General features: G+C 43.3%; 2 protein-coding genes across 3 annotated transcripts; both read left to right on the top strand.

Moving 5' to 3' along the window:
* The first annotated feature begins 1,798 nt into the window (after nucleotides 1-1,798).
* Nucleotides 1,799-7,665, top strand: cidec (cell death inducing DFFA like effector c). Of its 2 annotated transcripts, none has more exons than XM_047581836.1 (6): nucleotides 1,799-1,883; nucleotides 4,397-4,465; nucleotides 4,630-4,783; nucleotides 5,430-5,579; nucleotides 6,255-6,463; nucleotides 7,165-7,665. In XM_047581836.1, exons 2-6 carry the CDS (start codon nucleotides 4,413-4,415, stop codon nucleotides 7,343-7,345), a joined length of 747 nt encoding a protein of 248 aa, XP_047437792.1. In that variant the 5' UTR covers nucleotides 1,799-1,883; nucleotides 4,397-4,412; the 3' UTR covers nucleotides 7,346-7,665. The 2 variants fall into 2 exon arrangements, with proteins under 2 accessions (XP_047437792.1, XP_047437790.1); XM_047581834.1 differs by lacking the exon at nucleotides 1,799-1,883 and adding an exon at nucleotides 4,067-4,219.
* A 1,192-nt stretch (nucleotides 7,666-8,857) lies between these two features.
* Nucleotides 8,858-25,221, top strand: LOC125006133 (G-protein coupled receptor 22-like). Its single transcript, XM_047581892.1, has 2 exons — nucleotides 8,858-9,082; nucleotides 21,514-25,221. The coding sequence occupies exon 2, from the start codon at nucleotides 21,625-21,627 to the stop codon at nucleotides 23,173-23,175; it is 1,551 nt and encodes a 516-aa protein (XP_047437848.1). The 5' UTR covers nucleotides 8,858-9,082; nucleotides 21,514-21,624; the 3' UTR covers nucleotides 23,176-25,221.
* The last annotated feature ends 243 nt before the right edge of the window (nucleotides 25,222-25,464 follow it).

A 25,464-nucleotide genomic window follows, 5' to 3' on the forward strand; every position in this document is an offset into this window, starting at 1 on the left:
GCCCGCGTCAACCACAGCAGCCGCTCTCTGATGTGTGATAACGGCACAAAGACATGTGCAGGATATTGACCTCCGAAACAAGAACAGACCCTTTCTATAGACCTTTGTTCACTAATACTTGATGCGTTCGGCTGCGGCTATTTTAAGTCTGATGCATTATCTGCTCCAGATTAGACTAATATCTGCGGCATGATTCATCCGTGCTCCCACGCTGAGCAGGAAATGTGGAGCAGCAGAGTGAAATAAACTGCTCATCTGATTTCAGTTTCTTCTTCTGTTTGACCTTGACTTATTCCGCGTGTCACTTCAGACTACACCGCAGATTCGATAATGGAGGGAGATGTAACAGAAACTTTACATAACACGCAGCGCTAACGCGGACCATTACTATGATTAAAATACAGCATCTATCAGTCGGCCAGGCTACGGATGCACTGCTGAGCAACATGTAAAAAATGATTTAAGCCCACAAACATTTATTTTCCATGATTTTAGTCTGTGTTTCATGTGGATCAGTAGAGTTCTGTTTCCCGTGCTACAGCTCTGTAGTCTGATGTGTGTCTGCTGAAATGTGAACTTTTAATGAGGCAAATGAATGAAACTCCACTCATCGTCGGGAGCTAATTATCACAATAAAAATATGACTGGAGGCAACTCTGATTTATGTAATGTGTCTCCTCCACTGAGACAACACAATCTTTATTTGGCCCTTTCAGTTTGGGGGTGGAGTCAGCATCACGGACGGGCAGCAGATTGCTGACAAAGCACGAAATAAACCCTGAAGAATGAAGATGGTTCCAGTATTTACTAAAATACTTTAAATTAAGTTTAAGATGCTTTCTTTGAGGGTGCTTAAATACACTTCTACTTCAATGAATTTAACATTCATCTGACACATATCCCTAAGAATGGAAGTTAGGCTACACAAGGCTGCACAATAAGTAACGCATGTGGTGGTGCAGCGGTTAGAAAAGCAGCTCGGGACTCACACTGCTCCCCAGGTGCTACACAAGTAGCAGCCTTATAGTACCCTCAGTATACACAGAGAAATAATCACTCCATGTGGTAGTAGAAATGATTATAATTACTATTATTAATAACTGACATAAACACACAGATAAGATCTTCTGCCTCCACCCTTTTTTAAAATAAATAAATAAATAATATTGGATTCATGTTAATGTGTATTTAAAGAAATTTAATTTGTGGGGGGAAATAATAATAAAATAAAATAAAAAAAGTAGAATCAACCAAAGATTTTGTGAGCACCCTGAGTACATAAGCAATAGTTTCACATTCTGGCAGGGTTAAATCTTCATAGCCAGAAGTTTTTTTATATACTTAAAGTCATCTACATTTAGTTGCCAAGAACCAAGTTATCTTAATGTACTAAATATATAACTTCTTTGTGGTTAAACTGGCTCCTTTCCTGGTTCGTTTCCTAATTGCCAAGTTTATTTGAGTAAAATTTTTATATATAAATTGGCGATCACAGTATGTGGCGCCACCAATTTCACCGATGAAAGCGACCACGTGCGACATCAGGCCTTTTAACGTGCAATTCGCCGCGTGTCCACAGGATGTCCTCGTTTCTTCTCCTTCTTCCCTAATTAATTGAAGTCTTCGACCACGGCTATGATTTTACCAGTCCGACTGAAAATGGGTCCTCGTAATATTTAGTCGTGTTTGCCCACAAAAATAAATAAATAATTAAATAATAATCTTTGGATTGGGCTATTTTCTAAAAAGCTCGACAGGAAGCAGTGAAGCAGAGAAACAGTCAGCATCGACTTGAATTGATCTCATCCAGGTGTTGTTAATTAGTAGCGGGGCAGTGACGGTGCTCAGGCTGAGGAGATTCACAGCAGGAACACACGAGAGAAGTAAGTCTGAGCGTTTCCAGCGTTTCCACTCAATTTATTCAGGTCTCATGGCCTGTTGAGCACACATGTTGTAGAAACTGGAACTTTTGTCGCGTAGGATTTGCAGGATTTACTTTATCCAGTCCAAAAACCTTAATGTGTTTCCTGAGGGGTGAATCAGGGGCAAGTAAAGCATGCTGTAAACATGCGCACACCTCCAGTTCACTGACACGTTAAAAGGACAGAAGAAATCTAAACAACAGAACCGTATCAGAGGAGTTTAGGCACAATGACCTGAGGCAGAGACCAGTCTATATATGGCCGACAACATGCACGAGGTGTTAATTGTTTAAGTGCAGGAATTTATGAGTAACAAAGACTTTCCCGTTGATTAGTTACGCCATTGAAAAGTAATGCAATGTAACATAGATGGATAGATATACTCTATTAATCCCAATCTGTTAAATTCCACCGTGGCAGCAGCGATTTACAGAGAATCAAAATACTAAACATGATCTATAAAGATAGAGAAATACGTATATAGAAAATATTAACAGAAAAATAAAAGTATTTAATGTTAAAAGTACATTAGAAAGATTGGATGAAAGCTACCATGTGCATCTCTTGCACCAAATCCCAGTTCAACATTGTCATGTTGAAACAGTGTCAGATAGGAAGTAATTTAACTGTGTGGTCATCAACACAATGCAATTCAATACTAGTTCACAATAAAAACGCAGCAGTTAAATCAATGGCTCTGTTATTTTAAAGAAATTCTGAATATCGTAAACTTCATGAAGCCGAGGTTAAGTCCAGGTTGCATTCATTTTTACTAGTGTACCTGATGAACTGATAAGTGAGAGTATGCTCTTTGTGTGGAGACCATTTTACCACTTACTTGGGCAAAGCCACAGTGCATAAGGATTTTAGTTCTATCTGTTGTCATATATCCTGTCTGAATTCTGCATTCATATTTTGACACTTTTTCACTTTCCTGCATTTTAACCACTTTCATTTCAGTGTTGCCATTCCCCATTCTGAGAAAACGGATTAAAAAAAGAAATCCTTTATGTGCGGATTAGCCTCATCAGACAGTAAACGATGTAGCTGACGCCACAACTGTGCGTGTTTTCTCCGAATGTGAGAAGATATATATATATTTTTTTTACTCCTCTTGTCCTGTCCCGGTGCCTCAGATGTGCAGGAGTCTGTTGGCTGTGAATGATGCGCTCTCAGCTATGTGTAAACTTAGAAAAAAAAAACACAGAAGGGGCTAAAATATGGCCACTGGCGACGGCGAGTTGTGTAAGAGGACAGCAGTGGGACCGGAGTCTGTAATCTGTGCCCTTTTGTCTGAATTCATTTACTTTCTGAAAGTGTTACGGGGGTGGACCATTAGATAACTAGGAGTGTGTCCTTCTCCCATTAAAACATCTTTTTCTATCAATATTTTACTTGCGTACACAGGTGATTTCAGACTACAGATAAGCTGTAGAACACAACATGATAATGCTGGGAGGTCTGGACACTCCTTGTCTGTGCACCAGACCAACAAATCAGTGTTTCAGATAGTGTGTGTCTGTGAACATTGAACATTGCATATTCTCCATGACATCTGTCAGAGAACAAGTGTAAATATGTGTCAAAGTTGACTCACAAGTTCATGTCTGCATGGGAATTTAAATGTTTGCCCCTGAACTCAAATGTTTCTATGATCCAGCTTTGCTGTACAGGAGAGAGAAAATGAATCTGGATCCGTGGGTGGCAGCCATCACGTCAACCCTGGATCTTATTAACAGTTCGATTTACTTGTAACGTTTGCAACACAATCTCACATAAGAGCAGTCTCCTCCCAAACCTGCGTCATATTTTATGGCTCCTGGTCATCTTATCCCAAACCTTTATATTGACTTTTTAAATGATGATTCACACAAATATTTTTAGACTCTTGCGCCTTTAACCCCCGACTGCTAATGAGCCTTTCCCTCAGTGGATTGACGTGGTTACAGTTTGGTTTGTGCTTCTCAGAGCATTACAGATTTCTTTAATTACATAAAGTTTTGAAAGTCTGCCACTGGTTAATCCAGTGGCAGACTTGTATGTAAAAAAAAAAAAAAGAAAGAAAGAAAGTGGAGTCCCAGGTCAGTGGGAGTGTTGTTAGAGAATTTCACAATAAAGCTGATGACATGCAACCAGCTCAACAGTCATCAGCACAAAGTTCAGTCACCAACTGATGCAAGAAACAGCAGCGTTGTCACAGAGGTTTTTAGAGTTGAAAACGGAGTCGGGAGCAGCACAGGATCCTATTCAAACACCATCAGGACTGCTGCTGGGGAGGTGTCCCTTTTTCTTTAACTGTAAGATCTCAACGTCTCTCATCGGGATTTTATTGTGAAATGTTTCATTGACGCGCTGAATACTGAACGGGGAATTAGTTTGAGATCTTTTAATTTTATTTATTAAGCTAATGTCAAATTTCTTGCCCAACGTTACATTGCTTACTAAAGTAAACTAAACCGATGCTATATTTGCAGGTCAAGGTCTTCTCAGATGGATTATGCAATGAAGTCCCTCACTCTCCTGACTCCTTCTGGCATCTCCAAGTAAGATCCGTGCTCCCTGAGGTGGACAATGTAGTGATACGATTTTAATTTCATTGTATTTAAAAAAGCGCCAGCAACAGTCGTAGCTGCTTCAAGATGCTTCACGCAGCCTGAAGCCGTCAGAGCGAGAGGATTTAACATGTGACTCGTGTCTTACGTCTCAGATGTGTAACTGCCAGTGTCTCAGCCAGCGCCTCCATGACCCAGCAGCTCCTGTCGGGACGGGTTTCTCGGCCGAAGCCCTTCAGAGTCACAAATTCAGACCGCAGTGTGAAGAAGGGAATTATGGCGGACATGCTGGAAGACCTGATGAACAAGGTGAGACGTCCAAAGGGCTCGGGTGGAACGATAAGGACGGTTACTCAAGCACTCAAGACGTCCTCTGACTGACCTGCCACCTAACGCAGTGATAACTTTACTTACAGTAAATATAAGAATAAATCTTAACAGCCTTGATAAAACACAGGTTTTGTGGTGTAAAATTAAACAAATATAGCTCCTATCAGACGTTTTGTACCTTTGTTCACAAACAATTATGCAATGCCCCTGAAAGCGTCAACAAAGTAGAATAGAGTACATATAATTAGAGCTTAAAATACTTCTGAACTAATACAGAGCTGGAGCTTTGATTTTCTCACAAAAACCTGGTGTTTAACATTTTTATCTTTAAAAACAGAGTTTGAATTTTTTTTTCTTTTTCAATAAATTTAATAAACAGAACAAAGACTGAACAATGCTGTCAAGAAGACAAACAAATCCATAAACCCGGTAGAGAAGAAATGTGAATAAAGGAGGCTTAAAAAAAACGAAATACATTATAAAAGATCAAAAATCTCACACAAAAGCATGAAATTCGTCAAACTTTAAAAACTCATTTCGGTGAAAGTTTTCACACTGAAGAGAGGACGTCTGACTCTGTTATAATTCTGTCTGAGCGTTACATGTCCATTGTCTCTTCCCTCAGGTCAGCGACTCCTTCGACGTACAGTGCTTCAGCGCGTTGGTGCTGGATGAAGACGGCACATATGTGGACACGGAAGAGTTTTTCCAGACGCTGCCTGAAAACGCTGTCCTCATGGTCCTGGAGAAGGAGCAGAAGTGGACCCCACACCCTGTATGAGTCCCTTCACACTAACCACTAGATGGCACTGTTAGTCAAGCATGTCACTGCACGGCACAGCGTGAAGCTAAACACACGGACAGACTCCATTTATTCAGCGTTTGTATTATTCCAGTAATATAATTATTTTTTGATGTAGACAAACAGGGAAGTGTCTGATTCTTTAATGCAGACTCCATGAATATGGCACGGAATAAGACACGGACTATTCAGTGGCGCGTCGTATCTTTCAAATTGAATAGGAGGGCAACATGTCAGTTATTGTGCTGAGGCAGATTGCAGAGTGAACGCCACAGATTAGTTTCTTCTTCATATTTATTTCTTTTTTTTTTAATAGAAAAATGGAAGGCAGGGCTTGAATATCAACCAGGCCCAGGGGTGTCATCACATTTGAATTGTGCTCATCCAAAAGCAATTAATTTCCATAGAAAATGGTGCGTGCAATAATTTGCACCCCTCCCCCCCAAAAAAAATGTTTACTGTGGTGACCTCACTCTGACCTCGCCTCATTGTCATCGGCCTCTCATATCATCACCGATGGTGGATGCTTCAGACCAAGTGCGTCTGCAGTTTGTGTGTTGGTGAAGCCTGGTGCTGGTATTTGGACCAGTCTGTCGCCGGCGCAATTTGTCTAATTTCCCTAACTTCTGATTGTCATATCCCTCACAGAGCAGCCCGTCCACATACCAGCTCAAAAGGTGCCAGCAGCAGCAGCAGCTGCGGCAGCAGCACCGGACAGATGTGGCCAAGCTGACCTTTGACCTCTACAAGAACAACCCCAAGGATTTCATTGGCTGCCTGAATGTGAAGGCGACGCTGTACGGTGTTTACTCCGTGTCCTACGACCTGCGCTGCTACGCTGCCAAAAACATGTTGAAGTGAGTGAAGTTGCCTGCAGACTATCTGATATTTTCATGGCTTTGTGTTGAACTATTATGTAACTGATTTGTTTTTTTTTTTGTTGTTTTTTTTTCAAGAGCTTTACTCCATTGACTTTATTGAAATGCAGTTTTTGGTTATGGTCTAATCCAGTTGGAGTTCGAAATGAACCGCAAATGAATTTGTAAAACCATAAATGACCAAGCGGACCTTTTTGACGTTTCGTGCCGCTGTCGGCGGGGAAACACGAACAGTGTCGTGTTGAGCCCCTGACATATTTGACCATGTGCGACCTGCGTGGGTGCTAAATTGGTTAGATCACAGAAGAACAAAGGCTTGATTTTACTGAGATTAATTCTGGGTGAAGTTATGTCATCGCTGCTGAGATGTGCTGGTTTTCGGCTTTGGGATGGAGCCTCAGTCAGACAGGATTACATTTTTGCAGACTTGTCGAATGTGGAGCTCACGGCGCAGGATTTTCGAGAGGTCTTAGAAATCAGCTGACATTAGAAACGATCATCTGAGGTTGTGTGCAGTCAGTCGTTTACTTCATAAGCCACCACTGTCCGTGATTTTTGTCGGGCTTATGTATATCTCATGTTACGCAAGTGTATCTGTATGAGCCAGTCACGTCTCAAGTAGATGTTTATGACCTTTTCATGATACATATCTCTATCTTTTTTTTCCCCTGTGCCTCCAGGGAGGCTCTGCGATGGACCATCTTCTCCATGCAGGCCACGGGCCACATCCTGCTGGGCTCCTCTTGCTACATCGAGCAGCTGCTGGAGGAGGCGGAGCGGGATGAGAAGAGCCTGGCGCTGCCACAGGAAAGCAGGATCAGGCAGCTGCAGAGTTTGCTGCTGGGAAAGATCTCCCACTGATGATGGACTGACAGTGGCGGAGAGCACATGCTGTCCACTCTTAGATTTAGGTCACAGTGTCGCAGATAAAACATCTGGTCTTTGCCTGTTGGTGTCAGAGTTTCCAGTGTGACTTGGGAACATGTCAGACGTTGCAAAGAGTCTCTTCTCACTGACACTTTATTGTTTTTTTTTTTTTTTTTTTTTTGCTCTGTTACATTTTTTTGCCTCATACAGTATGTACGCAGAAGCAAACACCACAAGTTATTCCTCAAAAAGCACTTTTACTTACCACTGTAACATTTTCCTATGATGATATAATAAATAAAAGTAGCACTTTTTATTTTCCCATTTTTTTTTTTTAAGGCTCCCTTTAGATCTTAGTGAGCTAATGCGAGCCGGCTTTGTGAGCGAGTGTGAGACCGACCGATCGCAGTCTGCGTAATTGGCAACGGGTCCAGCTGTCTCTCCCACGCTTCCCTAATTGTCCCCTGGCCTGCACTGTCCTGTCAGCTGCAGCCTGAAGGAAGAGAACGAAGGAATTGGGAAGAACCAGCAGCTGCAGGGAGCAAAGGGACGGAAACAAACCATTATACCGAGAGAGGTGATGGTTTCAGCTGGCAGCAGAAGGGCCTCTTTTGCCATTCTGTCAAAGAAGGTTGCAGCAAAAGTGGAACAGATTTGAACCAAACTGCCTGTATTACATATCTTGGAGAAGATGTGCGGTGTGCGTTCAGTAGGTCAAATGTGACCCGGACTCCAGAGTCTCGCTTTTTAGGCGACATAAAAATCTGAATAGGAAAAGAAAGAGCTCGCTCATTTCTGATTTCGTCCATGTTTACATACGTGTGCAAATGCTCCTCTTATCGGCTGCTTCGCTGATATGAGGAGCGTTTGTTTGCCAATATATTTATACTGTGCTTGTTTAAATGTAATGCATCAATTAATCTCTTATGAATTTGTTGCACACCCACATGCATGCTCATCAACGAACACTGCCCATGTTCCATTTCTTTGTTTGCCCTGAAATGAGTCATTCTGACTGTCTCCTGCTTTAATGGTTCATGATATGCAGCACTCACGTGTGTTTAATTGCAGCAAGGCAACAATAAATATGTAGATGAGTGTCTACAGTATCAGCTCGTCTTTTCCAGTAAAACTGTACAGATGATTGAATTAAAATAAACAGTCCTGTGCTGCTGTTTGCCGACCTTGAGGTTTGATTGCAAATCTCAAATTAATCGACACCAACAAAAACATTTTTGTGATTGCTCTTGGCAAGAAAACAGATCTATAATCAACTATACAATCACGTAACTATAGATTTGATTCGTCCTATTACTGATTAATGTTAATGAACTACTAAAAATAAGCTCAGATTGATTCAGAAGTTTTTTGTTTTTTTTTTCCTCAAAGACAAAGGGGGTCGAGTGAGGTGCTTTAAATGTGTTTTAATCTGAATGACCTTGATTTTGGCACCTCCCTCCTCCTCCTCCTCCTCGTCCTCTTCCTCCTCCGGGTCATCCCGACACGAGGGTCCTCTCTCCGGATCCAGCAGGAGTCTGAACTCTGCCTGCGGACCGCGCAGCCGTTTGTCCGTCCCACCAGAAGCCGTGCTGCTGTCAGTGCTCCCTGCTGGAGCTGCTGCCGCTGAGCATGTGCGCCTCTGCCTCGCGCCACAGGACAGAAGGGACGCATCACATCAACGCGCACAGGTTGCGGACATGGATCAGTGAGCGCGCGGTTTCCAGACAAGAGGTAAGAGCGCAGATTTGCATTTAAAATAATAATAATGATAATAATAATAATTCGTCAGTTATTTGTGCAGCTGTTTATTTTTGCGACGAAACGTTTTGGCGTAAAATGCGCAGCGCTTGACCAGCATTTGGGCAGCCTCCATCAATCCTTTAACTTCGTTTGGCAATTAAACAGTAACAGTTCTTTGTTATTGCAGTGATATAATATCACTTATTGGAGGCTCTGGTTAACTTTTGTAAATGCTTCAGTTGAACTTTTACGCAGCGTATTTTTATACATATCCGCAGCTTTTCTTTAATATACACAACTAATTACTTATCATATCTGTAACCACTGCGCGTAATGCCAAATTACATCCAACTTTATGCGTTCATTCGGTCCGGGTCTGGCTGTTTGCTGCCTTTTCTGTGCAGTGCACATATGTGGATCCTATAGCTCGTCGTTCAGCGCTTGGCACAAAGAGCAACACGAAATATCGATTTAGCAGCGGAATCTGGGTTTTATTAGAAACCTGGGGCTGTGTGTGGGAGTGGGTGCTTGACACAGTTACGGGCTCCGGTGCTGTGTATTTCTCCCACGCTCCTGAGGGATTCCTTACTGCAGTCCGCTGGAAGCATCTCACCGCGCACATCAAAGTGCGGCTGACTGTTGTGGTGTGTGCGTGTGTTGCATTTGTGCTTTGTTGCGTGTGCCAACAGCCTCGAGGACAAACATGCCTTAAAAATATCCTTAAAACGCGTTAAACACTCACAGTCACTGCCCGTCAGGGTGCGTTTAGCTCTGATCGTGGCTTCGTGATTTATGGTGGCGTTCACTGGCTGCAACATGAATTAGGATAAAAATAAGTAGTGACCACACATGTACAGTTTACCTTGATTTTTATTCTCTCCGCGTTATTTTCTTCCTTTAGGTGAAAAGAAAAAACGAAATATCTTGTTTCTGGTTTTCAAACATATATTAACGTTATTTTCTATGATGGTGATTTTGAATATGTTTACATTTGTTTGTTTACATCAATAATCTGCACATTAAACAGTGAAAATAATCGAAATGATCCATATTTAAGTATTTAATTAGGGCTGGCACCGGCCAGTGAAACAGATTAAACACATTAAGGTTTTGCCAGATGGAGCAATATGCTGCGTAGTGACAGAGCTGTAATCTGCCATGACAAAATAAATAAGTTCATGCTCATTCCACATGCTGGATCCAGGAGTTTCTACCTCAGCTGTTCATCTCAGACAACAATTAGTTAAAGAACAACTGAGAAGACGAATGAACAAAGGACTAAGAAAGTCTCTGGAAGTGACAGAAAACAAGTAAGAGGCATAGGACAAGATGAGGAGCAATCGGTGGCAACAGTGTGATGAAAGCGTTAGGTCTGAGCTGTGTCTCTGCTGTGCACGGCTTTGATTGTGAGTGTGAAGGTGGGAACCAGATCCTGAACCTCCACTGTATGTGCATGTGTGTCTCTGCGACTATCTCGCCGCTGCCAGATACCCAAATGGATTAACTGTCTTCTAATTGCCTCCTTATGCAGTTAAGCAACCTCATCAGTTTTCATCATGTGGCTCTCAGTCATTGTCAAAACTCACACCTTTCTCCTTGGCCCTTTTCTCTTCTTGCCTCCCACCCCTTTTTTTCAGCTTCTTCTCCCAGCTTAAGGTTTTCAACAGCTGGCTATTTCAGGTCTGTGTTTCATCTCTGCATATAAATAATTCAGGTAACAGGACAACATAAAGGTCCTCAGCGAGAACCTGAACGCTTTTCTCAAAACTGAATTGCCCATCTAGCCTTCCAAAAAATCCGCCTGAATAATGCATTTGTTTCCCAATACTGAGAGTATTCTGGTCAGTGACTGATATGGCAATAGGTGCACTCCCTAAGCGTGCGCAAGTTATCTCTTCCATCCTCCTCCTCCTGCTGTCGTTTAAAGATAGACATGCATTAAAGATGAGGAAGACGTTCTGAAGAAGCGAAAAAGACTTCTGCTCGAGTCTGTCTATAGCCTCTCTTGGAAACACTCTTCTTCTTCTTCTTCTTCTCGGTTACTCCTTTTCCAGCCTCTCCTCAGCTGCATTATGAAACGAGCCAAACGTATTTATGACTATGGCAGATATTATAAGTGGATTTTGGCATAAAAAGTATGGAGGCAGCTTTGACAACTGCCATATTTAAGGGTTGTAAAAGCCCTCGACAGGGGGTCAATAAAGCAATCAGAGTGAAGCAGACCCCTGACCCTGCCCTCGCGCTGGTGACATCGCACCGAGGCTTAGGATGAAGTATTTGTTTGTTTATGTTGTCATTTTCCTCTAACGCAGATTCGAAATTTAGTTTAAGTGTTTTAGCTGAGTATTTCTGCACATAAGAAGCATGATACTACTGTTTTTGATTTGTATTCCGCTCCTGATAAAGCCCACGGGGAATAGTCACATACCTTCAATTTACGACACGCACATGGTTAGCACACCATCAAACAATTTTGATTTCAGTGAGGTCTTAAGTCACCGGGAAGAGAAAAACATCTCTCATATCACGGTGTGTTAAACTTCTAATAGCCACAGAAATACAGTGCGGTGCTTGTTTTTCTACCTTCCCATGACTGTAATTCCTGATGGTGCTGCTCACACGGCGGTGCAGCCCAACACCAAAATGCCTGATATGATGCTACAAGTACGATCACATAATAATGAAAGTTTATTACTGACCATGGTAACGGCATTGGATGTTTCTCACTGTTTCACCATCATTATGTGGCGTTATATAGTTTTCATCATCCTGTGGCGTTGCATCAGTTGTCATGGAGATGCATGCGCTTGACCAGAAGACCTCATGATGCAGTTGAAAGCTTTGGGAAAAAAAAAAAAAAAAAGTGAGCGCTGAGTTAAGACTGTTAAGTTCAACTCACAAATTACTACAACCTGCATAACATTTTCCAGCTTCTCAGTGTCATATCTGTCAGTGGGGGGGTGGGATATTGTGCTCACCACAGCGTATCACCTTAATGTACCAGTCGTGTGTCGGTGGCGCGGCTGCTCTGGGAGGCCTCCCGCCGTTTTTGTGTCCATAACTCTGTATTAAATTGGCATACTTGCAACATCCACTGCCCCTGATAACACTTGACGTGATAATAATTCGAAGGCTGAAAATGTAGTAGTAGTAGTAGTTGTCCTTACATTAAAAAGGGCAGAGTCGTGACATGTTAACGGCAGCTGAAGTCAGATTCGCTAGGGGATCATGTGTTTGCTCTACATTGCTCCCGCCGGCGTAGAAACAACTCCTAACATTTACGCCACTGCTGTATACTCCAGACACTCATCCTCTCGGCTTTCACCTGCATGTACGAGGACCACTTTCTCTTCACTCAGCAGGTTTCCTGTCGTACAACTAACCGCGTGTGTGTGTACGTGCGGTGATACCGACGCGTGTGCCGTGCTCTCTCAGGCCACTTGTGCTGAGGACGAGCAGTTGGCTGAAAATGTTTTGCTCTGACATTTTGTCTCCGTCATGGCCTGGTGACTGGAGAGAGCGCTCAAATAACAGCTTGATGTCTCAACAGGGAGTCTGTTTACACCCGTGCGTGCGCACGCACGCACACACAAAGGAACACACGCATGCTGACAGCTGTTTATTGTACAGACTGAATGTACATGTCCTCGTGTTGGCTTCAGCCTTTCTGTTGTGTTGTTACTCACCCCCTCATCCTGCAGACTCTCAGGATTGATTGCTGTCATTTCTATTCTTCTATTCTGCGCTCCTTTGTGTCTCGTGAGGATCCAAGCTCTGCAAGTTTGTGGTGGCATTGTCAGAAGAAAGTGACTGAGGTTGCCCTTTAGCGCAAAAAAAAAGAAGAAGAAGAATCAGATCTACGGAGATCTCACATGAAACAAAGACGTCGTCCTTATGATTTTACTGGCACGGCCATAAAAACTTCTGTAATACCCTTATAATCTTATTACGTAAACATTAGAATAAAATATGACCCATTAACTGCCCATCCTGATTGCTCCTTTTCTTCTGTCCTGCCACCGCAGTGACATCTGACTCACTTAACAACAGTGCACGACAGAAACTTTACACTTTCTCCACAGCTGCCTTCGGTTGACTTGACGGTCTGATTAGATTTTCAGGAACCTTGCTGCATAACTTTGCATCCTAATGAAGAAACACAGATTTTTATTCACACTGCTATGAGCATCTGATCCTTTAAGAGATGGGGGGGCATGTCAACCAACATATGTTAGATGTGGAGAAACATTTATGTGTTGAACTTGCTTAACATTTTAATACAACAGGGATGATGGAATTAATTAGAGCTTGCAAACATCTAGTTCTGTTGATGAAGTGATGAATGTTTGAAAATGCAAACAAAAGATCATTTAGGAAACAAAATAAGCTAAGGTTGATTTTAGAAAACATTCTAGCTATTGTAGCACTTTTGCTACTTATTGTGCTTTACAAATAAAGTCTGATTGATTGATTGGGGGTGTGCATTGATGTCACTGTCGCCTGGGGCCTCGAAAAATTAAGCCGGAAGTGGGCGGAGCCTGCGGTCACCATGTTGGATGAGCTTTACTCCGCCTACACTCGGATACTCCAAATATGGATATGGGGGTCCTGTTAGGGCGGAGCTAAAGCAGCCTGAAAGTTGAAACCCGCCTACCCATCTCTGTGTTAGCTCAGGCTACCGAGCTATCGCTATCCGAGGTGCTAAACACAGTAAAACCACAGTGAATGTATCAGTAAATACAGCGAGACCGGGAAAATGTGGACTATCAGATCAAATTAAGGGCAACTTAAGGTATGACTTCATCAAAAAATATAACATAAATTAATGTTACCTGACACTAAATGTGAACCGCTGCCTGGATTTCTGTTTCTTCCTGATGCAGCGATCCATTTACTTCTCTTTTCTTTAGGAGTCGGAGATATCTGTAAAAATATATCTCTGACAGCTCTTTTGTCTTTTTTAAAAAAATTAATTCTACAATTTAAACGCAATTAAAGCCTGTGATTCAAGCTAACGCTGCTAATCTCCATGTTCAACTGTCACTTTTTGCCACTCAGTGGCCGTAACCATGGAGACTTCGCTTGCGGTGACGTCACGCGCATGCCCTCTTTAACAATGCAATGTAAGAGGATAATCTCCTGGTCAAACTCCGCATCCTAAAAGTTATATATTGCCTCCCCAGTTAAGGTAAATAAATAAGTAATTTATTCGACAAAAATAACGATGCAGTTAAATCGTGTTTCATCCAGTCAGACCGTCCTCTGTTACGGAGTCCAAATACCGTATTCGGAAAGGCACCCGAAGTATTCGTAATGTTATATCAGCTAGCTAAATGTCCTCATGTTAGCGTGGGCCTGCTAGCATGCTAACAATGTTAGCATTTAGTCTAGAAACACATGAGCATGGATGTAACCCATATATGTCATTATTTGATGGCACCTAATTCTAATAAAATGGATAAGTGGTGTGTATGAAAAGGTTTTCCAGTCCATACCATGATATATCAAAATGTTCCACATGTTTCTGTCGTTTTGAGTCCATGGAGCATGTGCCCACTCGGATCAAACAAATTAGAAGAATTTGATCATTTTGTGGGAGTTGTAACGTTGATTTATTCCTGGACACACTTGGGCGGTCACCCGTTCATGACAGTTTGGGTGGTGAATTTTTATACTCACTTAAATGATGTCAAGGCTTCAAGTAACGCGTCCTTAAGGGCAGAGTTGGTTTGAGTGACGGGTGGGTGAAGTCGCATTTTGCCTTGACGTCCACCTCCACCCATTTGGCCATTTTTGGATAAGCTAGGAGTTGGGTGAAGTCAGCCAAGCCAAGATGATGGACAGCACACTGAGTTTCAAAAGCTCTGTAAGAAACCAATCAGTTACATCCCCCAGGGTTCGTCCATCTTCATGTACAGTCAGTGGTAATTCACTGAGACTGAGACTGAGAACCTTCACAGACGTACAGTCAGTGGTGTTTACTCCTTAGATTTAACATTAAGATGTAATCACAAAAATGAAAGTAAGGAAACACTAATTTAATGGATGTTAAAGGATCGGGCCGATTTTATTGTTGGAGGTCACCAGTTTCACAGACATCTCTTGTAAAGTGGGGTCTCTTAATAAATCCATTAAAACCATTTGTTCTGCTTAGATCACCACTGGGAGCACAAGAGTAATGGGTCCAATTTTTGTTTGTCAATTTTAATGGTTTTTAACCATTTTATCTTTTCAAGTGTGCATCATAAAAGTCAACAGTGTTCCAAATAAAGGCCCACATAAAAATGTATCCCCCATTCGCGTCCTTTTCTTTCCTCTCCTCCCAGTCGTCATTTTGACAACCTGTTACATCAGCTTGTCTCAGGAACGGTGACATTATCTCCCCTGCCATTCCATCTTTTTAATCTTTGTGCTGCTGCTTCGGGGAAATGCTGATGTGTCTATAGCGGTTCAATTATAAATACTTGTCACACACTTTCTGGTTCTGTGCCCCAGAGGGGAAAAGGCTGCAGAGCAACATGTACATAATACAGTATGTGTGTGTGCCACTGGTGAATTATTTTGTGAATTCACTCCTCTGCCGAGGCTTTGATTCATTGTTAGAGTGAGAATGTGTCCATTGTATTGTCAGGTTAGTCTTTGCTGTTCAATACTTGTTTTGTGGCGACTTGGTCCTCAACATGCATTCATTTCCTACATTTCCCAAAATGACATTCAAAGTTAATATTTTGATAATGAAGCTCTCAGAAAAAAACAAAGAGAAACAACAAAGAGAATCTAACTTCTGCACTGCTTAAAAGTCATAACTTTCAACTTAATCTCGAACAAAGTTGGTCTGTTGCCAGCCATTACAAAATATTTACAAAGAAAAACACAAACATCACAAAGATGTCACATAAAAAATAACCCTTTTGATAGCAATTTACATATAAATGGAGCTAAAATGAGATTAAAAAACAGCCAGGGGGTGGCTATCCCAGAGGAATCAAAAACAAAGCATTAAGACGTTTAGAGAAATAATGTCATTTGAATCCATGCTCAGCGTTAGATGAGAGGATGGTTGCCACTCTCAGGTCTGCAGCCATCGTTGTTATCTTAGCATAGATTAGGAAGTTTAAATAAGGAGAAACTCGCTCACAAATTATCATGTTGTATCTCACTGGTATAATCTACAACAAACAGATTATACAAATTATATGTAATAAAACATGAGAAATTAAATGTTGTGATCAGAGGAAGCACAGGAATTGGTTCTAGAAAATCTTATAACCCCATAAAACTTTTTTGTTGTTGAGTTTTTGTATGATCAAATACAATATAACAATGGTGCTTTAATGGTGCTGGTTAGGAGATAGTGTTACGTTTGGGCAGAACCAGGTCAGCTGTTTACTATGGACTCAGAGAATAAAAGCAAGAAGAAATTTCTTTTGTTTTTGGACATTTGTGTCAAGATAAAAGCAGAAAAGGGTGCGTCAACCTCGGTGCTCTAAGTTCCCACAATGTGTGTGACTACGAATTGTGTACAAGATCAAACTGTGTGGGTACAAATGTTGACTTTGCCTTTACACCTGAATCTGACTGGACAACAACCAAACCATGAGGCAGAAACTGTCTGATCATGGAGCAGATGGTTCCAGTTGCCTTTTTAGTTCCTCTGCAGTGAAAGGTGCAGTATGTTTTCACAGTGGACTCTGAAGGTTCTTCCCAAGCAGGTTTATTATATGTAAGGTGAAGGCGACACGCTCAAAGGTCACAGGCTCCTCGTAAACTCAGTGTCACACACACTAGGTAGTTTCCACTACAGTTTTTCACACAATAAAAGCCATATTTCAGTAAAGTACAAACGACCCTTGTACGTGTTTCCATTCGCAAATGAGCTGTGACTCTCGTTAAGTCTCATCTCGCAATACCCCAATTCTCTTAAATTCACGCGAGACTTCCTTTTGACGAAGATGGGCTTCAAATGAACTGGTCACATGACCCTGTGCGTCATTTCCAGTGATGGGAAAATGTGATTCCACTGGCCTTTTGATATTGATATGTCTGAAAAAACACTTCATGAGAGCATAAAAGTGTATTTGAGAGTTTTTTTGAAATGTAGGCGTTTCAATTACCTTTTGTTTAAATTGTGAAAGCCCTTAAAGCAGCAAGTGATGGAACAGAATTTTATATATTATTTAGTTTTTTTGCTTCATCTTTGTACAAAAATCCAAATACATACCACACAAATTTTGCAACATGCAAAAGAGATTTCTCTTCGATATTTGTGGCTCAGAATCCAATCTGTTGTCATAGCTTCGTTTACAGCATCTATGCCGAGGTGGACATTAGAGCGGCGTCACTCTCTGCAGCTGACGCTTGTGAGAGGAAGACGACAGGTGTATTTCCCTCTAAATTCGGGATTCAGGCTTAAAAATGACATCACAGCATTCCAGGAAATGACCTCCAGGTTGTCACTCTCATCCTCATTACTGTCATTGACAAGCTGTTGCAGAGAAGGCGTTGCATAGAGAGAGAGAGAGAGTACAAGCCCTCATTCAATACCATCACCTTGAAATAACATTTTCCTGGTTGTCAGCATGTAATGGTCTAAGTGAGATTATTGGCTTCTGTAGAGCTAGAAAACTGTCACACGCATGCTGTCATCTGAAGCACCCCCTGCTGAAGATCTTCCACGTGCAGATGACTTAATTACCAAACCATCTTAGGAAATGCACCTAGTTTTACACAAGCCTGCTTTCGTCACACAGATAGTTAGGGTGGGGGACTTAGTGACAAGATTTTATCTGGATTTAAAAGTGGACAGAGCCTTTACTACGAATTCTGATTTGTTCTTGTTCTCAAAGAGAAAGAAAATTTCTTCCTAAACAGCTTGTGCATAAAGTAGAATGTGAAAAAGCTCATTGGTCTCCAGAGTCAGGCAGGAGGATGTTTAGTTGAAGAAGGGTCATAACGATTGATTTTCACACGTCTGTTTTCCCTTTAACGCCCTTTGGAAGTTAACCTTTTAATTTACAGAGAGATTAAACCGCTCTGTTTGTTTCGAAAAACCAATGTGCCCGAAATGTTTGATGTAGAAAGCTTAAGAGACGGCTCTAAAAAAAGAGCGCGTGGAAAGCGTGGATCTAGTGTTATAATTTGACCAGAATGTTTCTCTGCCGTAATATCCGTCCAACCTGAGAGTCTAACCTTTGCCGTGCTCCTGCAGCTTTCTCACAAAGGCAATCACGAGTGAAGTCTTTTGGGACAAAATGGTCTTTTGGGTACTGGAGACAACCAGCAAAGCAGATAGAGGAAGTGTGATGTAAGACTGTAGAGTGGAAAAAAAAAAACCTGCCACCTCTGCTCCCTGGGACATCTTGTTTACCAGTGCCTCTGGTTCGCCCCCTTCTTTCCCACTTCCTCCCCTCGCTCTGGCGCTCGTTTCAGACGCATACTTCCAGGTGATGCCCGCTCCTCGTTTTGAGCCGCTACTTCTCCCCGAAAAATCTACATTTCCATTTCCCCCTTCGTCCTCCGTCCTCCGTCCTCCATCCACAAACACCTGTTACCCTCTGGTGGCAATCAGACAGTTCGCAGATTGCGCCAGCTGGAAACTTCTAACAGGAGTCAGGAAAAGTGGCTGCAGGGCTGCGTTCAGGCACACCATCAATTCTTCACTCAGGGTTTTTTCTTACCCCATGTTTTTTTTTTTTTTTTTTTTTACTTTGCCCAGTGCCACTCCTTTCCTTTCTATATATATCCCTCTTTGACAGTTATTTATAGAAAGGCCCTTTTTGTTTCGATGAGATGAACTTTTATTACTGAACATAATTAACGGGAGACTGGTTACAATCATCAATGACTTCTGTTTCTTCTTTACACTCATTGTAATGTGGATCATTGAAGGCAACATGTAAAATATCTGTTTTATTTTTACGTATGTCTGTTTTAAATCTGGCTGGTGCATTGACTCTGCCACGCTGTTGTCTCACTGTTGCTAGCATGCTGCCACCAAAGAGCTCAGCATCACACACCTCAATGCTATGGTACCTGTGGCCTCATTAATCTAGTCCCTTGTAGTGTGGTTGCCTTGGCAACAGAGGCTGGTAAGGAAAATGAGTCCATCACTCAAGCGAACGTCGTCTTGTTGCTGGAACGGACTCGCGCGGAGGTTCGATATTTGAGAGCGGCGCCGCCCGAGTCCTGGGCTTCTGCGCTCGCACGTCCGCCATCAAACGCTTCAAGAAACCTGACGCTGGGAGTTTCATTCAGCAGTTATAAGGGAAAAGAAGCTGCTATTGTGATCATTCAATTGATTTCCCGCAGGTGCAATTAGTTCCCTCACCCCACCACCCCACCACCCCACCCCAATCAATGACAATCGGCTGTGTTTTACGTCCTGACTTTAACCTGTCGGTGTAACAGCCAGACACTAGTCCGTGTTTTTGATGAGTATATCTGAGGATCTCAGACTGGGTCTCACTGTGGAGACAAGAACAACTGTGATAAATGACAGCAGCTAACGCCAGGCGTGACTGTTCTGATCCCAAAAACAGTAGTCAGCATTTTTAAACAGGAAAGAGTGATTTTTTTCCACTCTCCATAATGTCCTTTATCTTGATATGAACTCGAAGATTACTTTTAGGTTCTTGTCTTCGACTTTGTCTTGTGACTTCGTCAGCCCTCCGACTATTTCTAGACTTGCGGTGCTTAGCGACAATAAGTCAGTTACAGCACATGAAAAACTCTCTGTCTCTACACAGTGATGCGCTAATGACTGCCTACAGCTAAATGTTAACAGAACAAAAGAACATCAAACACAAACTATTCTGGTCTGAACAAATCCATACGCAACAAAACTGAACCGAACCGAACAACAAAGTATCTTGGATTAGCCGTAAGCCCAGTTTTGGCTTCCAGTATCCACAAAGGCTGTCTGCGAGGACTCCCATCTGTACATTCGGAGCCTCTCCCTTGTCCCCCGCACTTCCTGCATAAAGCATAACTCGACCCATTCTGTCGCACAGAATTTTTCTTTCTTGCTGAGATATAGATGAGATGATCTGCTGGTGGCCCTCCTCATGTTTTTACTACACAAAGAAATATGGAATCGGTTGGTTTGGTTAGGAATAGTTATAGCCTCGCTCCTTCAAGACTACACATAAAACAATCTATAACCAAACATGAAAGTACAAATGTGTTTGCCTCACAGAGAAATGCAACTGTGTAATGTGTTGAAACTATTTCTGGACAAAATCCTGAACATGTTTGCTGTAAAAGTTGATGAGTTCATGAACAGTAACGCTCGGCAAAACTGCATATTGTTACCGGTACATTTTAGTTTAGTTGTACATATTAAACTAACAAGATACATGCACATAGCTAGTGCGTACAATCGGACGTAATCCATCGGGGGTTTTCTGTGTGGAGTTTGCATGTTCTCCCTGTCCCGTACAAAGACGTGTCTCAGTAGGTTAATTTGTGATTCTAAATTGGCTGTAGGTATGAGTGTGGTTTCCCTGTGTTAGCCCTGTGTGATAGACTGACAGCCTGTCCAGAGTGCACCCTGTTTCTCACCCGATGACGGCTGGGATAGGCTCCAGCCCCCCCGCCTGCCACCCCCTAGAGGACAAGCGGTTACAGAAAATTAGCGAATGAGTTGTTTTTGTTAGATTTACCTCTACTTAAAATTTTCCAATTTGCTATATATTTTTTTCATTGCATTAAAAGCCCTAAAAGCTGCATTATGATCAATAATCCTCTCTGTCCTCTGCAGCTTTTCCTTGTCATTTTTTTTATTTTTTTATTTATTTTTTTTTTAACAACCATACAATTTTTCATGATAAATTGACTCTTCTGACGCTAACGGAAATTAACTTAAGTAGTTATTCGGTTTGGCACGGACCCTCGGCGACACTTAATAAATATGCTCTTTTTGGCACGGGATTTATTTCTAGGCGGAAATATTTTAAACAGCGGTCAGCTGCAGCTGGCAGAGGAGAGATTAGAGCCAATTGTGTGTAACTTTGCTGACTGTGACGTTTTTTGCTGATCTACTGAGGGCGGTTGATTGCCTGCGGGTCTGATTACTTTGCTTCATTCAATTTGGCCGTTCCCCTGAGCTCCGGTACACATTAGTGATGGCCTGTTGTGGTGGCCTGTGGTCCTGACAGCTTGTGTGCGCGTCTCAAGCTGCAACTGTGCCAAAATGGTAATAAGTGATGCTGAAAGGAGACCGACTGAAGGATAGACAGATGCATAATGCAGCACCTGTTCAATCTGCAGATAGTAGGCTTGCTACCTGTATGCAAATGCTTTAGATAGATAGATAGATAGATAGATAGATAGATAGATAGATAGATAGATAGATAGATAGATGGACTTGCTGTGAGAGAGAATAATGTGTCAATTTCTCTTCTGTTTCCACTGTGTCTCCCCAGTGTTGTCACCAGGCCGTTTTTCATCCCTGCATCATGGAGGCTCAGCCAGGTGCATCATGGGAGCTCATCAGCGGAGTGACGGACACAATATATGAGGACTGAGAGGTCGTCATGGAGACTGGCAGCTACACCTCGGGCCCGGCCACCACCGACTGGGTCGGGACGGCGGGCGGCCTGGAGGGAATGGACATCCTTCAGGACCAGGAGGGAGGGGTTTCCCCCGGCGGCCCGGCGTCCTGGCACCTGCCGCACTCGCTGGGCTTCCAGGTGTCGCTCACCGCCTTCCTCATGCTGGAGCTGGTGTTGGGTTTCAGCAGCAACCTGACTGTGCTGGTGCTCTACTGCTCTCAGTCCAACTTGGTCGACTCCGTCAGCAACATGGTGACCGTCAACCTGCACGTGCTGGACGTGGTGGTGTGCGTGCTGTGCGTGCCCCTCACGCTGGTGGTGGTGCTCCTGCCCCCGGGGCCGAACCTGGCCCTGCTGTGCTGCTTCCACGAGGCCTGCGTCACCTTCGCCAGCATCGCCACGGCCGTCAACATCCTGGTTATCAGCCTGGACCGGTATGACATCTCGGTGCGGCCGGCCAACAGGCTGCTGACGACGCGCAGAGCGACGCTGCTCCTGGCCGCCGTCTGGGTCACGTCGGTCGCCGTGTTTTTCATCCCGTTCTTGGAGGTGCAGTGGTCCAGTGAAGAAGAAGAAGAGGAGGAAACGGGGCAGGTGACACCCTTGTCTCTGTCCTCGTATGGCGCCGGCGCCACTGTGGTGCCGGCGCGGCGCAACCGGACCTTCCTGTGTCTTGGCGGTCACGGCTATCACACGGGCATGAGTGTGTATTACCACCTTATCCTCCAGATACCCATCTTCTTCACCACGGTGGCAGTCATGCTGTTCACCTACTCCAGAATACTGAGAGCTTTAAACATCCGCATTGGCTCCCACATGAAAAAGAATCAGCGGTTTAGGGGCCCCTCCTGCAAGGGGCACCACAAAAGACAGAAAAACGGGAAAGCGGACCTTAAAATGAACGACGGCAGGGAGGTAGCGGGGGAGCAGTGCACCATCGACGGGACCAAGCAGCTCAGCCATCCTCCCCTCATCCCTTCCCTGTCTCCGACCCCAACAGCTACCTCCCCCCCTGCCATGTCCTCTTCCGCTCCGCTCGTCGCCTCTGACATAGGCGCCGCCACCCCCGTGCCGGCGACCATGGGCGTCCAGGCCTCCGTGTCGGCCATCATCGCGCTGCGGCGCGCCGTGCGACGACACCGGGATCGGCGAGAGCGCCAGAGGCGGGTGTTCAAGATGTCCCTCATTATAATCACAACCTTTCTGGGCTGCTGGGCCCCCCTCTCCGTGACCAACGTGCTCATCCTGGGCATCGGCCCCAGCGACGTCCTGGTCAGCCTGCGCCTCTGGTTCCTCGCCCTGGCGTACGGCACCACGGTCTCCCACCCGCTCCTCTACGCCTTCACCAGACAGAAGCTACGCCGCGCCCTCCGCGCCAAGGTCAAGAAGAGGGTGGTGTCCCTGCTCCAAGTCGACCCTTCGCCGGGGGGCACGGTGATACACAACTCCTGGGTGGAGAAGAGAAAAACCAGCCGGCAGGTGCGGCTGGAAGCGAGCGATGGTACTGACCGCTGCCTGGCAGAGGCCCTGTGAGACGGAAACACACACACACACAGTCGGGCTGGCATAATTAAAAACCAGGAAAGAGTCACAGGTGTGCTCCATTATGGAACTCAATGATGCGAGAGGCCAGTGTAGGAAATGTGAAAAACACATTTCCACCCCTGGGAGATGTTTTAATGTAACCACCAGCAGCAAACCTCTGATAAACACGGCTAGCGTTTAGCCTCAGGCTGCAGAGGAAGCGGGGTGCTGTCGTCACCGCGGAGCGCACAGCCTCTGCAGCTGAAGCCAGCCCCACAACAAACAGGTGTATATAATTTTTCACTTTGCGAAAAAAAACGGAAAGTCAGTTTAAATATGGAGCCGCGTGATGGTGCGTTCTCGGAGCCGTGTTTACATAACCGCTCCGGAGAATGTGTTTAGCCAGCAGAAATATATGATCTGCCTCCCACTCCAGTGCTCCAAGGCAGCTTTAAAAAAAAAAAAAAACGTTGATACACTTCAAGAACTTAAGCCCCCCTCTTTGAATGTATTTAATATTATGTCTGCCTTAATTCTTCTATGAAAGCTTGGCTAAATGTTATGTAATGTATTCTGAACAATACGGGAAACAGGTTTGATGTTCACAAGAGGGACGCGATGACTACTACGTGATTTTATGTTGATATGTTGTAAAAGCATCAGGGTGCAGAAGGGTCAGTCCACTGGGAGAAGGATGAGAGACGCGTCAGAGATCAATTAAAAGTATGATATTTTACGTTAGCATAAGAGATTATTATACTGTCAAATGTTACAGTGTTTACATACGATTTTGCAACACTATAAATGCAACTCTTTTATTCCTCAGTTTATATCGAGTGGTGTAAGATCTGACTTGGTCTTACGGACAATCTGTTTCTGCCAGTTTTCACATTTTTAGCTAAATTAAGCTAACCAGCCTGTAGCTTTATTTAGAGTCTTCTTTTTTTTTTTTTTTTAAATATGAGAAATTTCCTTATCTGACTATTGGGTCAGATGAGAGGATCATATTTCCAAAAATGTCAAGCTACATTTGTTTGGGGATTATATGTGTGAAGACAGCAAGAAAGTTAGAGAGACACTGTAAAATAGATAAAAATAACCAGATAAGCTGTTCAATATAATGCAGTGTAGTGCCACATTACAGTCTCTAAAACAGTCAAATAGTATTTATTAAAGGTCTGTTGTTCCGCATTACATTTACAGTTTCCCCCGCGACTCAGTCTGGAGGATGCAAAAAAAGCAACGTCCCTCATGTACATGTTGTAAATACTGACTGGATCTAAATTTATTACGTGTGAAATCTGCCGTACAAGTCACTTGGTGTGTATCGGGGTAATAGACTGACTTTTTAGCAGATCGGAGGAGCGTTTCCAGTTGCAGCTGCCTCATCTCTGTGTCAGCGCGCAGACATGTGGTCCCATGAGGTCAACGCATCCTCTGGGTCAGGGGTGTAACTGTCAGTAGGACCGAACATTGACATATTGCTGAGATTATTAATAGAAAGAATGTGTGTTGCTGCAAAGCTGCACTTAAACTGAGGGTCATTGATGTGGCCATGTGACTCATCACGCACACAATTACTGAATGTAAGCATGTGAAAATCTGCTATATTATTAATTATTATTATTATTATTATTATTATTATTATGTATGTACACCAAGGATATGCTATCTTTATAGTTTTTCTCCATTGTATGGTGAATGTATCACACAACAGTGAGTAAAAATCAATAAATATGAAACAGTGAGGTCTGAATGTGCTGCCTTTGTTGTGCGCTCACATTTGTATGTTTTTGCTTCCGGCCTTATGCAACCAAAAAAAGTCTAGGAACCCCTGGTCTCGATGGAAGCTGTGATAACTGCATGTTTCTGCAGGGAATTTTGATCTGAGAGAGAGAAAAAATAAAAAATAAAAATGTGCCGTGAGGACAATGTACAACTCCGTCCATTTAGCCCACATGATTATTATCTCACCACCTAAAGGGAGGACGCCAAGTGTAAACACACTTTATTTTGCACACTACATTGTTAATAAAATCAGAAATCAGCAAATCACATGACGTGTGGGTGGTGCCATTTGTATGTGTTAATTTTAGTATAATCTTGCCATGGCTGGTAAATAAATAAATAAATAAATAAAAATCTCTCCTGAACTGGCTATGCACGCTCTCATATGAAGCCACACTTCAGTGGGTGCAACCACGTTGAATGTGAGTGCCCCCTCTGTAGGCGCTCAGCTTCCTACCTCGCAGTGGCAGCTCTCCTATAAGCAGAAGCTCAGAAGATGCCGCGTGCTGT

This window comes from Mugil cephalus, chromosome 4, assembly GCF_022458985.1.
Source record: "Mugil cephalus isolate CIBA_MC_2020 chromosome 4, CIBA_Mcephalus_1.1, whole genome shotgun sequence".
Classification (NCBI taxonomy): Eukaryota; Metazoa; Chordata; class Actinopteri; order Mugiliformes; family Mugilidae; genus Mugil; species Mugil cephalus.

Excerpts from the sequence above, each read along its gene's own strand:
- LOC125006133 (XM_047581892.1), top strand. The coding sequence starts at position 21,625 with ATGGAGACTGGCAGCTACACCTCGGGCCCGGCCACCACCGACTGGGTC.
- cidec (XM_047581836.1), top strand. The coding sequence starts at position 4,413 with ATGGATTATGCAATGAAGTCCCTCACTCTCCTGACTCCTTCTGGCATC. Across the intron at positions 4,466-4,629 it reads ACTCCTTCTGGCATCTCCAA|ATGTGTAACTGCCAGTGTCT; the intron begins GTAAGATCCGTG and ends CTTACGTCTCAG. Across the intron at positions 6,464-7,164 it reads GCTGCCAAAAACATGTTGAA|GGAGGCTCTGCGATGGACCA; the intron begins GTGAGTGAAGTT and ends CTGTGCCTCCAG.